Source organism: Trichosurus vulpecula, chromosome 6 (genome assembly GCF_011100635.1).
Source record: "Trichosurus vulpecula isolate mTriVul1 chromosome 6, mTriVul1.pri, whole genome shotgun sequence".
In the NCBI taxonomy this organism is placed as follows: Eukaryota; Metazoa; Chordata; class Mammalia; order Diprotodontia; family Phalangeridae; genus Trichosurus; species Trichosurus vulpecula.
Genome location: NC_050578.1, coordinates 42,359,547 through 42,372,476, shown reverse-complemented (window position 1 = coordinate 42,372,476; position 12,930 = coordinate 42,359,547). Strand labels below are relative to the sequence as shown.

Sequence of the window (12,930 nt, the reverse complement as noted above, 5' to 3'; positions counted from 1 at the left end):
CATCATTAAATTACACTTTTAAAATAAAAATGCTAAATCAATATACCAGTTGAAAAGAACTATACAAAGACAACAGGTTTGTTGCGATGTCAGATTTTGACATTGTCAATCTTGTGCCTGGGTCACTAATTTCTCACTGAAGTAATTGATATTCACATTCTCCATTTAATATTATGTTCTACTTTACTCAAGAATGATAAGTAATAAATAAAAATTCTATGGATTTAGCAATAATCTGACCATTAAATAGTCATTATCTCAACTCTTTACTAATTTTCACTATCACTAATACATTTATTCAAAACTTATTTTCATCATAAGCACTATTATCAAGATATTGAACAGTGATAAAACTCATCAAAATGGGAGGGAAAATCACATATGATATCAGAATGGCTACAATAATTGGCATGTGATCAAATATGGGCAAAATGCACAAAACTACCAGGATATCATTTCCCCATTAAAAGAACTCTCATTCTATCCCTCCCCATGCAACCCTAGAGAAAAAAGGTGGACAGTTGGAAAATCCTCACATATCAATTAAAACTATTGACAAATTTTCTCTGAAAGCACAACTGAACTAGAAAGCTTTAAAAAAAATTGGAACCAAAAATTTAACAAAAATCTAAATTGGCTAATTCTTAAAAATGTATTAGCAACACACTTGATTCACTTACATAAAAATCCAATTCTATTATTATAAATGCAAGTCAAATTAAGAGGTAAGGAAGTCATAGCAATGCTTCTGAGTAATTAGCTAGCAGGAAATCCCAGCAAGATTAGTTTTGTTGCACCTAAAAGGGTTACTAGTATACCTGGGAAAAGAGCATTAAGCACAAATAAGAAGCTTTGAGCTTTTAAATATGTAGGCTATATCTCTCTCTATATATACATATCAACTATAATTAGAAGGAATATATTTACAATATCTCTATAGAATATTTTTGAAAACTGTTAAACTTGAACTAATGGCATATTTGTTTCAAGTAATAGTAAATATTATACTGTTTCTACAATGCAAAATAATGTTAATAGCTTTCTCCTGAGGAAGTTCGCCATTTATCATTTTTGAAAACATAAATAGATAACTTTGTAACTCTAGTATTGGACACAGGATGAATACAAATGTAACAGCTTGTGTTATATAAATATTATACTGTGTGTTTGATTTTGAAGGGTCCCTGAAAGTTTTATATGGAACCTTAATAACTTAAGTGACAATAACATTATTCATTACTCATAATGATAATCCTGGCAATATACCTAAAATAAGAGAGAATGTGGTATAATAGAAAGTGCACTGGACATAAGAGTTTAGAAAGAATTAAGCATGAATCCTACCAGTGGTATTTGCATGTGACCATGGGCGAGTTACCAAGTCTCTAAGAAATAGTTTCTTAATTTGTAAAATGGGGTTAATAGTACCTAGTGTACCTAACTCTTCAAGTTACTTTAAGAATCAAACAAGCTCATGTTTATAAAAGATATTTATAAAACCTTTTGTAAATGTCAACTAGCATCATTAAGTTAATTTCTATATAAAAATGATGTGGTTTCTGCTTAACATGTCTGTCTACAACTAAAATCCTATTATCACTAAACATTAGTTATATAAAATTAAAAAAAGCCTTTTGAAGGACGATGTATTATATTTTACAATATTCTGTATATTTGTGGTGGGGAAGGTCTAAGTACTTTTTTTCTTCTGTTTCAAAAAGGCCCACTTAAGTGTCATAAGTACAGTTATCTACCTGCTCTGTGCTGTATAATCAGTGTATTACCAATTTGCACTTTAACACAATAGCAAAAGAATGTCTTTGATATCCTAACAGTCTCCATATATAGTGTGCACGACTAACAGCTGAGAGGAAGTGTAACGGCCTGCTAAAAATCTTTGAACAGTCCCGCGAAAAATTAGGTGCAGAGAATTCTGCCTGGGTGACAGTACAGCTGCATTTGCAAATGTGTGCAGGAACTTTGCCAGTTTTCTCCCCCTCCTCCCCTTTCTGTCCTATTGGTTCAATTTACTAACAATAAAGAATTTTCCTTTTCAGCTGTAGTGGTGTATTTTGTAGTCCTTCTCTGATCTTAAAAATAAAGAAACCTAAGACTTAGGTTCACAAAAGCAAAATATTTCAAATAACACATGAGACAAAAGCTTGTAGGGGGAAAAAAAGATGAACCAATCAATCAAAGTACCAAAGACTGGTGAAGATAACATTACTTGAAGAGGACTTTTTTTTTTTTTGCTTTGTTTTAAGACCACAAATCATGGGGTCATAGATCACTGATTTAGAGCAAAAAGGGATTTTAAAGGCTATCCAGTTCAAACTACTAATTTAATAGGTGAAGAAAAAAGACTTTAAAAAGTTTTAAGTGATTTAACAGGATTACCTAGGCAAACATGTGAGGCAGCATTGGAACTCAGGATCTCTGACTCCAAATTCAAAGTTCTTTGCACTGTACCATACTACTGCTCCCTTTAGCTAATTAATAAATTTCAAAAACAAAATTTAAAACAGAAACACATCTTTAGATCTAGGTGTATCCTATCAGGAAACTGGAAACTCTTTTTTAAAGACAAACAAAATATTTAAAAGCACATTACATAGTCTTCGCTAAGATTGTCTCCCACCTATCTCAAGTCCCCCCTTTCAAGTAAATTATCCACCCATGAATGTTCAACAGTCATTTCAGAGAACCATTTAATGAGCCACATTTGGTCACAGTCAACATCATTTAAAGACTGTGGGGAGTTCTGAAGGATACAAAGAACCTAAGCCTTCCCATTGTGGAGCTTGTGATTTAACATAAAAACTGAATAAATATACTGACCAATATATTCACAAACATGGTATAACCAGAAGCAGTAAGCACAGAGATAAGAAAAAAAAATAATTTAAGGAGATAGAAGTAATTTGGGCAAGTTTTCTTATCTGGGCCTCAATTTCTTCAAATTTGTAAAATTAAGTTGGAATAGATTACCTCTAAGGTCCTCTGATTCTAATAACCATGATAATGACAATAATCATAATGATGATAATTTAAATTTAGAGCAGTTAAAACTTTTCATAGATCTATACGTGTGTGTGTATATGTGTGTAAAATCGCATGTAATTCTCTTGTGAAGCAGGAACAATGGATATTCTACTAGTTTTTATAAATGAGAAAACTAAGGACAGGTTAAATGACTTGCCCAAGATTATAAAGCTGGTAAATTGAGTGGAAGACTAAAATTAAGGGCTTCTGAATCCTGTTTCAATTTTTTCTTGTCTTTTTGTGTGTTTGTTCTTTACTAAGAGTAACCGGTGCACTTAGAATGACTAGGTCTTAATAAGGTTATCAAACTGGAGGAAACTAGGCTTTAAGAGGAAGAATTTGCCTTGACAAAGAAGGAATATATTCCATGAGGGAATCACATGATCAGTGGCTTATAAGTAGGAAGAGAAAAAGTGTGTATGAGGGATGATGTGCCTAAATCCTGGAGTCAGCTACCATGGGTCCAGGGAGAAATTACTAGACCTAGGTAATTTGCTCCTTATGCCCATGATCAATAATTCTGACTCAATTTATAAAGAGACTTGAGTCATTAAAGGATTTTTTGGTAAAATATTTTGTTTTCGTATTGTTCCTGTCTAGATAGACAAGAGTAGATAGATAAGAGTAGCCTTAAATATTTCCTTTATAAAGGTGGGAAGGAGGAGAGAACCTGAAGGGCTTCAGAATTAATCATTCCTATTACTTTTTGAAAATCTTTAGTCTTAAAACTATTTGGGAAAAAAAAAAAGTATATCTGAACATTTTTCACCTTCTGTTTATTTCTGCCTCACATCACCCAGTTGCATCTTCTAATGGATCTCTAATGTGTCAAGGGCTTCTAAGTGTGGGTGTTCCTCAGAATCACAGTTAGCTGAGGAGTGCTGGGTAGAGTGATGAAGGGGGAAACCCCATTAAAATGATCCCAAGTGCCAACTTGTTAAGTACTAAGCAAATTTTAAATGCAGAATTCCACACCAAAATGGAGAAGAAAAAGTCTCCAATCACAGTTGAGCTGATAGCCAGTCACATGAAGATATAAACTAACTGTTAAGTGGTAGCAACACTTTCAAACTCAAGGCAAAATGAGTAAACTCTGCCTTTGAGAGATGTTTTTCATTCCCATTTTCAAAAACTGCCAAGTCCACAAAGATGGTTTTACTCCTTGACAATGTTCATTCATTTTCATGCTCACCAACAGAGCATAAGTTCCCACAAAAATACTGTAGAATCATGTACCATAATTGGCAATGCCTTACATTTCAGTACAAATATGCTAGCATGCCTGTGCTATTAGATAAACAAGATCGCCATGAGGCCTATTAGTCCCTCGATAATAAACAATTTCCAGTTATGTCTGATTATGTCTATAAAATATCTGTTCATATACGAACCACCTGGAGAGCATGTACTAAGATTTTATGAAAAGCATTCTTGTCTAAGAAAAATTATAGTCTTTCAATGAACATAAAAAAGCTCCAAATCCTGCCTAGCCCATTATAGCCAAACATTTTGTTTTAGACCAAAGCATGTGTCAGATCTTTTCTTCTCAAGGTCACTGTTATTAAATATGACTTGCTGAATTAAGTTTAAGTCTAATTTCAATAAAAGATCTTGATTCAACTGAGCTATGGCCTATTTTTTCTCCTCAAAAGCAAAAAAGACCATGAGAATCGTGACTTTTTTTTTAATCCCAGGGCTGTATTCAAAGTTATTTTACACAAGAGCTAAAGGCAAAATTCTTGTAGTGACATTTATTTACTTTAGAATAGCTCCATTACTCATGCGATTGAATATGGGATGACACCAACCACAAGAATTTGAACTCACTATGGCATTAAACATGTCAACCATAAGTGGCTTAATTTGTCCAATTATTTTAAAAATAAATAAATCAATATTTCTTCAGGAAGAGGAAATGCCTATAAATATATTAATCCTTGAGAATCTAATTCCACTATAACCACAGCACATGTTTACATACAAGACTGATCATTTAAAGCAATCAAAAAGAGAGAGAGAAGAAGAGAGAGGGAGAGGGAGAGGGAGAGAGAGAGAGAGAGAGAGAGAGAGAGAGAGAGAGAGATACTCAAGAAAAAAAAGATTTAAAATACCCACCCCTAGCAGAAAGCTTTTTGGTGTTGATAATTTTGGCAGCATATTCTTGTCCTGTAGGGATTTTCATGCATCTTCTCACCACTGAGAATGCCCCCCTGAAAACCAATAATCAGCAAGGTATCAATACAACCAGGCTCTGATACTCAATAAATGGGATCTAATAATCTGAGTACTTTCAGTGATTTTAGTGGCTTTCCAAATATCAATAGAAGTAGCCCCAAAAGAACCCTTCCAATTGGCAACCTAGTCCTTTCTTAATTTTCAAGAATATAATAGTGATTAGGATTTAACAGGGAGAGAGCACCATATCATTAGACAACAAAATAAAAGGGGCTGCCAATTGTAACTGATCTTGTTTGCACAAGGAATTTGAACACATTCTACAATATCCGCTCACACAGTAGCACCAAAAGCCCAGAGAAAACACTGCACAGAGCTGGAATAAGAGGGAGCCAAAATCTGCTGCCCATTTATTTTGGTAGGGGAAAAATAATGAGTGTATCTCTAACTCTATAAATATGATAATTGTTCTCAGTGAAATATAAATATTGAGCATATTTGTGTGGGTTAATGAATCCTGGCATGATGATTTCTTTATGCCTTGGTTTAAAAAAAAGGCTTTTAATTAAACTGTCTCTTCTGACATTCTCCATGGTGTGTATGTGTGTGTGTGTGTGTGTGTGTGTGTGTGTGCGTGTGTGTGCAGCACCACTCAGTGTAAGAGTATCATATTCAATAAATACACTTACACAATGAAATTTACATTTCCTTTTATTTGCCTTCATCAGCCACCAACAAACATATATGCACACACCCCTTCTCCAAGTAATAGATCATGCTGTAGATATGAATGAGAATAGATTTCATTTAGGGGTGATGCTGTAACACTGGCTGAGCCTCTAGGTTAGATTTCTTTATAATGAGTTCCCTCATTTAGATCTTTCTCCCTCTTCCTTAAAATTGTCAAGTATTTTTGTCACTGTGTGTATCTGTGTATGTATATAGCTATGTATAATCTTTAATACACACACAAAACAGGACTCTTCCCTTTCCAAAGCGTTTTTTTTTTCCTCCATGCACATTTAAATAAATCCTCCTAGCAGAGACTGTCTATATATCCTGGGAAGAATGGTGTGACATTAATTAATGCCAGAAAGTTTTTTCCCCCTAAAATAACTGAAAGGTGTAGGGGGTTAGTATATAAGTATATATGTTACACTGGGATGCTGTCTCCTTTGACAGAACTACTGGATACAAAAAAGACCGAACGCCAACTTGAACTTTCGGCATCAATAAATATGGCACCGTCTGTGTCAGTGAGGTTCTCATCCGTACGTGTATCACTGAGCAGACACGCCGGTAAACCCTGGAGGCATCTCTATTTACAGAAAACATGATCTATGTTGCATTTTACATGGGTTCTCATTTCCTGCCTTTCACAAGCATATACACACTCCAAAGGATGACAGCTACAACTGCAAAGATCATAAATTCACTAAGGCTCTCTTGCACAAATGGGAGTGGGGAAGGAGGGTGGGTGGGATTATCAGCCTTGGCCACAGGCCGGTGGTCTTCCCTTTCTACTCCCCCGCCCTCACCCTAAGGATCAGTACCTTTTGCCCATCTGCCAAGCCAGCCTCTTCCCCCGACCCCCTCCCCCTTTCTAAACTCCCACGACCCCCTAACGGTAAGGACTGCTGGGTCGGGGGTAACGCGACTCGCCCTCTGCAGGAAAAGGGACCCGCAGATGCCAGGCAAGGACGCTTACTTTCCAAGCTCCTCGAAAAGCTGATACTCGTCGGTGAACCTGGTGCAGGTTGTAGTTGAAGCCATCATAGGTCCGGGCTGGCTCCTGTCGAGGAGGGAGGAGGATGAGACGGGACGGGAGGTGCTGCTCCTTGCCTGGGACTGGCCCCCGTGTCGCTATCACCCCCGAGCCGTCTTCCTTCACTTTTCTTGTCCGAAAGTGGTTGGATCGGGACTTGGGAGGGAGGGGGAGGGAAGGTAGGAAGGGTGTAATGGGAAAGAAAGGGTGCCGTGGGGTCCCCTCTCCACAATCGTACAATCCTTCTGCTCCCTCTTCCTTCTTTTTCTTCTCCGGCTCTGGACGCTCCACCCTCCCTCTCTCCCACCCCCACTCCCCAATTGGAGGAGGGGGGAAAGTATTATAGAAGAGGTGCCAGGAATTGAGGCGGGGGGGGGGGGGGGGAGAGAAAAAACTCAGCCAGCCACGGGGCAGGAGGCGAGCAGTTGCGAAATGATATGAACTGGGGACAAGAAGGAATAAAGGCGGAGGGGAGGGAGTGCAAGGGTGGAGAGGGGGTGGAGTGGAGTGGGGAGGGGGCAGGGGAAGGAAGAGAAGCCCAAAGGAGAGAACTCCAGTCCAGTTGCAGCTGTCAGCAGCCTCAGTCTCTCCACTCCAGTGGGTGGGTGTGCGCGAAGGAGCGCCGGAGCAATGGGAAGCTCGGCTCTTCTGCCGGGCTTCCCCTCCCCTTCCCCGCCCCGCCAGTGACAGCCGCCGGGCAGCTGGGGCACCTATGCAGCTCTCTGGGAATGAAGAGAGGAGGCACGGCTCCGAACGCGCTGGGCACCCGAGGTGGGCAGTGGCAGGGCGAGCACAGTTCAGCTCAAGAGAAGCCTCGGTGTCTCTACTGTCCCCCAGCCCCTCCTCGAGCTACTGCGGGGCCACCTCCCCCCCCCCCCCACACACTGTCCCCCCTTTTCTCTGTCCCACATCTCCCCCTAGCGACACAACCCTCTCAACACGCAATGTGTGTGTGTGTGTGTGTGTGTGTGTGTGTTGGGGAGGAGAGGTATACCCAGGCAGTCTCTGCAAGAAGGCAGGGTCACACACACAATTTGAACTGGTCTGGCGAGGAGGAGGAGTAGAGGTACTCGGGAACAGGGTCTCTGCAAGCGGGTCGGAAGAGACAGACACACTGAGAAAGGGAACAAGGCTCAAAATCCCAGGGGGGCGGACAGGGCAAAGATAACTGGCCAAACGGTCCAGTTACCCCTTTACCAGTAGGAAGGCCCCAGACAGGGGTGTGCATCGTCTGGGCCAGCCAGAAGGGAATGAATCCATAGACTGGCCAGACGCGCTTGGAGGCCCTGCACAGTCCCCCTGAACCAAGCTCCCCCGGGGGCGCAGAGTGGTTTGGGACCCCACAGCTCCTTTCTCCCGTGCGCATTCGGAGTGTGACTATAGCATGGCCAATTTCCCCGCAGGATTTCCCCGGGGGTGGGGGGAAAGGGCTAGTCTAAGTACACTAGTGCTTGGGTGCGGACCCAGTCGGGAGCGTTTGCATCCCAGCTTTGCCGCTCGGAGCCAGCTGGAGGCGGCAGTTTGTTCAGAAGCCGCCCCAGCTGCAGAAGCGATCGTGGCGGCAGCAGCTGGGATGCAGCTCGGGGCTCGCTCCCACGCCCCAGCCAGGAAGTTGTTCTCCCGCGTTCCGCGCGCCCAAGGGACGCCAGTGTCCAGGCTCCCTCGGCCACTCTTAAAGGTGCAGGTGCAGACACCAGGTCTCCACTTCCTGTACTGCTTCCCACACCGAAGCTTTGGATCTGAGCGTGCATCAAAGCCCGAGGGCTTCAAGTGGACGTGTGAACAAAGAATTCACGCGCAACTCGGCGCTCAGCCGCACCTTTCCCTTTCCCCCGGGTAACTCCCGGTCCTCTCAGGAAGGTCTGCCGCGGGGCGCGCAGGTTTCTCGCGAGATCGGTCTGTTTTTGTGGCAGAGGGGAGGGGTGGGGTAGAGTAGGGAAGGTTGTCTGTCTATCACGGGACCGAAAGGAGGCTGACGTCATTTGCATCACATGAACTTGTCCAGCCTGTTTCGATTTGCAAAGGAGAAAAAAAAAAGGTAGGGCGGTTATGTGTGAGTGTGTACTCAAGAGTCTGGAGAGATAGCAGCCCTTACATATATTACACAAACGAATATTTGATATGCATGTATTCAGATACGCGCGATGGAGATTTACCACATTCTGGCTTAGCATACATGCAAATGAAGACATTGATGCATATGTATCAACCCTTTAATTAATGCAAAACAATAATTAGTGCAGTAACTACAATTTAAGTCAAGTGGGTAGAGCGACAAACGACTAAATGACTTCTGGGTTTCCCTTTCTAGCTATTTAACTCCATCGTAAGTGTGGCAATTGCAAATTCAAAGAGAATGAGAACGAAACAAAAGGAAAGTGGTCATTTTGTAAGCAAAATTCCCTGCTGTTACTTCAATCCAGATTCAGGGAGAAGTTGTCAACAACAACCACCACCCCCATAACTCGGTGCTGTGAATGTAACTGTAGACAGTCATAAAATTTTATAGCCATAAAGAGATCATTTGGTCCAAACTCATTTAGCAGACAATTATTGAGGCCAGGAGAAGTGAAATGTTTTACCCGCAGTTGCCCAAACAAGAAAATCCCAATCCGCTGCCCTCCTGTTTGTCACAATGATATCACAATAGTTGAACTGATATATTTTGCAAGGCTTAGAATGCTATAGAAATGCTGTTTTATCATCATTAATGAAACACGTCTGACTATGTCATGTTCAAAAATCTTCAGAGACTTCTAGATGAGTATAAATGTAATTAGTACAACATTTACATACCTTCATAATCTGGTTCCAGTTTATCTTTTCAGTCTTATTTCATATTATTCCCCTTCAGACACTGTTAAAGCTAAGCTGGACAGCCCACCATTCCTTAACTCTGCCCCTTTCTTCCCATTTGTAAGGCAGTCATCTTTACCTGGAATGTAGTCTCTTCTCATTTACTGCTCATTCAAACACTTCTCTTCCCTTCAGGAAGAGAGACCGTTAGCAAAGTTGCCTGACCCATACTAAGTGCTTCATAAATGCTTGATTAAGACAAAACTCAGATGCCATTCTGCTTCCACCGTAGAGTGTTTTTAATATCTCAATATTTCTTAGACCACTGTCCAGCTCTCTTCCTTGCCCCCATCACACTCAACTTTGTACAGTATTTATCTCTGTACATGGTGTGTCTCTACTACAATGCTGTAAGATTCTTGAGAGCAGGGACTGCTCTCATTCGTTCCCATTTGTTCCCATTTCTTCATTCCCAGTAATGAGCACAGTGCCTTACTAATAACTGGCACTACTGAATAAACATTGTTAAAATTGGTTTGCCTAACAATTTGTGTTCCAACTCAGTACACCATATTGCCATTAATTTTTCAAAATATAAAGACTTCTACTTTAAACAAAAATTCCCATAACCATAAAATAGTTTGTGCTGTACATTCCGTGCTGAAAAGTCAAATACAAGATAATTGTATTAAAATGTCATGCTAAGAAATAAAAACATAATTAAAACTAAAAAAAAAAGATGGAGGGAATGAAGGCAATATTTAGGATGTCATTGGCTTTAGGAAATCAGCCAATCATTCAAGCTTATTCAAGTAAAATATTTTAATTTTTAAAATAAATATACAGCCTGTTTGACTTCCCTGTATATCATTTAATGAAACATTAATAAAAACAAAAAGTTTGAAAGCAATGATTAAGAGGAACACTGTTAAGGTCATACAACTTGACCAAGAAATACAACTTTTAAAAAGTGTATGGTTTATGAAACCTACACAATGACATCATTTTTCTCAGCTCCTTAAACTTCAGTAATTTTAAGAGACTATGAGGTTTGTATTGCATTGTAAAAGATAATCAAGTGTTAATTATGCTATACAAGAACAGTAGGAAAACATAAACAGTGTCCATATCACATCAGTCTAGGTCAGGAGTGGGGAACCTTTGGCCTTGAAGACACATGTGGCCCTCTGGGTCCTTGGGTGAGGCCTTTTGACTGAGTCTAAATTTTACAGAACAAATCCTTTTATTAAGGGGATTTGTCCTGTGAAGTTTGGATTCAATCAAAAGGCCTCACTTGAGGATCTAGAGGGCCACGTGTGGCCAGGACACCACAGGTTCCCCACCCCTAATCAAGGGAAATCAGTCCTGTCCCTGAACCTGTATTTTGTGGTTTCATTTTTGTCTTTTTATCTTAGTTCCCAGCACAGTTGCATGCATATAAAAGGTCCTTGATTAGTGCTTGCTGATTGCTTGATTCTGATATTTAAATGAATCTTTGATCTGATTATTGAAGATACTTCCCTGTCCCTGCTGTCTCATCCTATGCAGTTGTCTATATTCTTCCATGAATCATTTATGGGTTGTCTATCCTCCTTGCTAAAGGCCTTTCTCTGGCTCCTTTAGTATTCTGTGGATTAAAATGTAAGACTTAGACTGTGCATGTGTTATATCACTCATTCCATGAGTGGTAGATATCCTCTGTCCATCATACATGTCCTTGATAATGTCTTTTGTACCAGTTCTTTGATTAGGGCAATGCTTGGAACTTTGTCAGGTTTGAGAGCTTATGTTCAATTGGCATAGCATTCAAGGACCAATAAAACATCCAAGTAATACTTCTAGGGGAGCTCTTTGCTCTAGTTTAATTAAAAAAAAAGATTCAGTCCACTAAACAAATACTGCAAATAACTTCTAGAGACATGTAAACCACAATAAATAACCAAAGCAATTCTTGGTCTTACTTCAACTACAGAATGGAAGATGAAATGAGAAAAAAAAAATCACATAAAGTCAGATAAAGGAAAATGTCACAGAAGTGACATCTTACTTCAGTTTAGAAGTCTAATGATGTGGAATCACCACAATTTTTTTTTTTAAAGGAGAGGTTCTGCCCTTGACTTCATCAGTGTGACAGGAAACTCTTTTCTGATGCAGATCCACAGCCCATCTTTAACTTACACTCTTAGAAAATTGCCTGGGGAGCAGAGGGAGAGAGTAAACATTTATTAAGAGCCTACTGTGTGTAAATGCTTTGTGCTAAATGCTTTACAAATACTATTTTATTTGACCATCACAACAACCCTGGGAGGTAGGGGATCTAATAATTCTCATTTTACAGTTGAGGAAACTGGAGCAGACATAGATTAAGTGACTTGCCCAGGGTCACACAGCTAGTAAGTGTCTAAAGCTAGAACTTAAATTCAGGTCTTCCTGACTGCAGATCTAGCACTCTTCTTTGCCACCTAGCTGCCTGGTGATGCTAACAGAACAAGTGGCTTGCCCAAAGTCACAAAGATAAGATATTTAAGAGCTGAGATTTCATCTAGGCCTTCCTAACTCCAAGAGTCCTCTAGCCACTATACCATGCACTTTCTCACCATTATTTAGGCCTACCTGAATTGTCCAAACAAAACATGGAATGTTTTCTTAGTTGTCTAATCTCCTTGGCCTGATAAGCACCCTGATCAGGATCTTAATTGATGAGATCAAGAATTTAATTGAAATGGAGTCTAAACTGCCCAGTGATTCTTGGCTTCTTTAAACCAGGAGAGAGAGAGACACAGTAAAGATTAGTATTCCCAGATTTACAAAATGGAAAAAGTGATGATCAAGTGGGCTGGATTTAGGAGTGGGTGGTTGGAGTGGAGGATGAGATGTAGGGCAATTCTTGAGGAAAGGAACATAGTACATACAAATAGGGATAGACTATGAGCTCCAGGATTGGTGGGTCCACTGGGAATGTGGCCCTCACACTGGACACTGTCTTGTATTTGATAGATTTCCGCATCGAGGTTTAATTCTCATTGTCTGGATTGCTTTTGATTCTCTCTCAATGGAATTATTTTGAAGAATTGTGGTTTCACTGGTAAAAGGAAGTCATGGGTACAGAAAATCCCTCTTCCCATGCTTACTATCTTCACAATTGTAGCCCT

The 12,930-nt window shown here is 40.0% G+C and overlaps 1 protein-coding gene across 6 annotated transcripts in view; it reads right to left on the bottom strand.

Moving 5' to 3' along the window:
• Positions 1-7,675, bottom strand: part of CAMK2D (calcium/calmodulin dependent protein kinase II delta) — a 354,972-nt gene extending 347,297 nt beyond the window's left edge. For 2 of the 6 annotated variants that reach the window (XM_036764307.1, XM_036764311.1), the window contains exons 1-2: positions 6,926-7,672; positions 5,158-5,252 (exon numbers count right to left, since the gene is read on the bottom strand). In XM_036764307.1, coding sequence (XP_036620202.1) covers positions 5,158-5,252; positions 6,926-6,993 — 163 coding nt within the window. In that variant the 5' untranslated portion in view covers positions 6,994-7,672. Of the gene's footprint in view, positions 1-5,157; positions 5,253-6,925 lie in introns of all 6 variants that reach the window. The other 4 variants (XM_036764305.1, XM_036764308.1, XM_036764309.1 and 1 more) reach the window with 4 other exon arrangements.
• Positions 7,676-12,930: the final 5,255 nt, after the last annotated feature.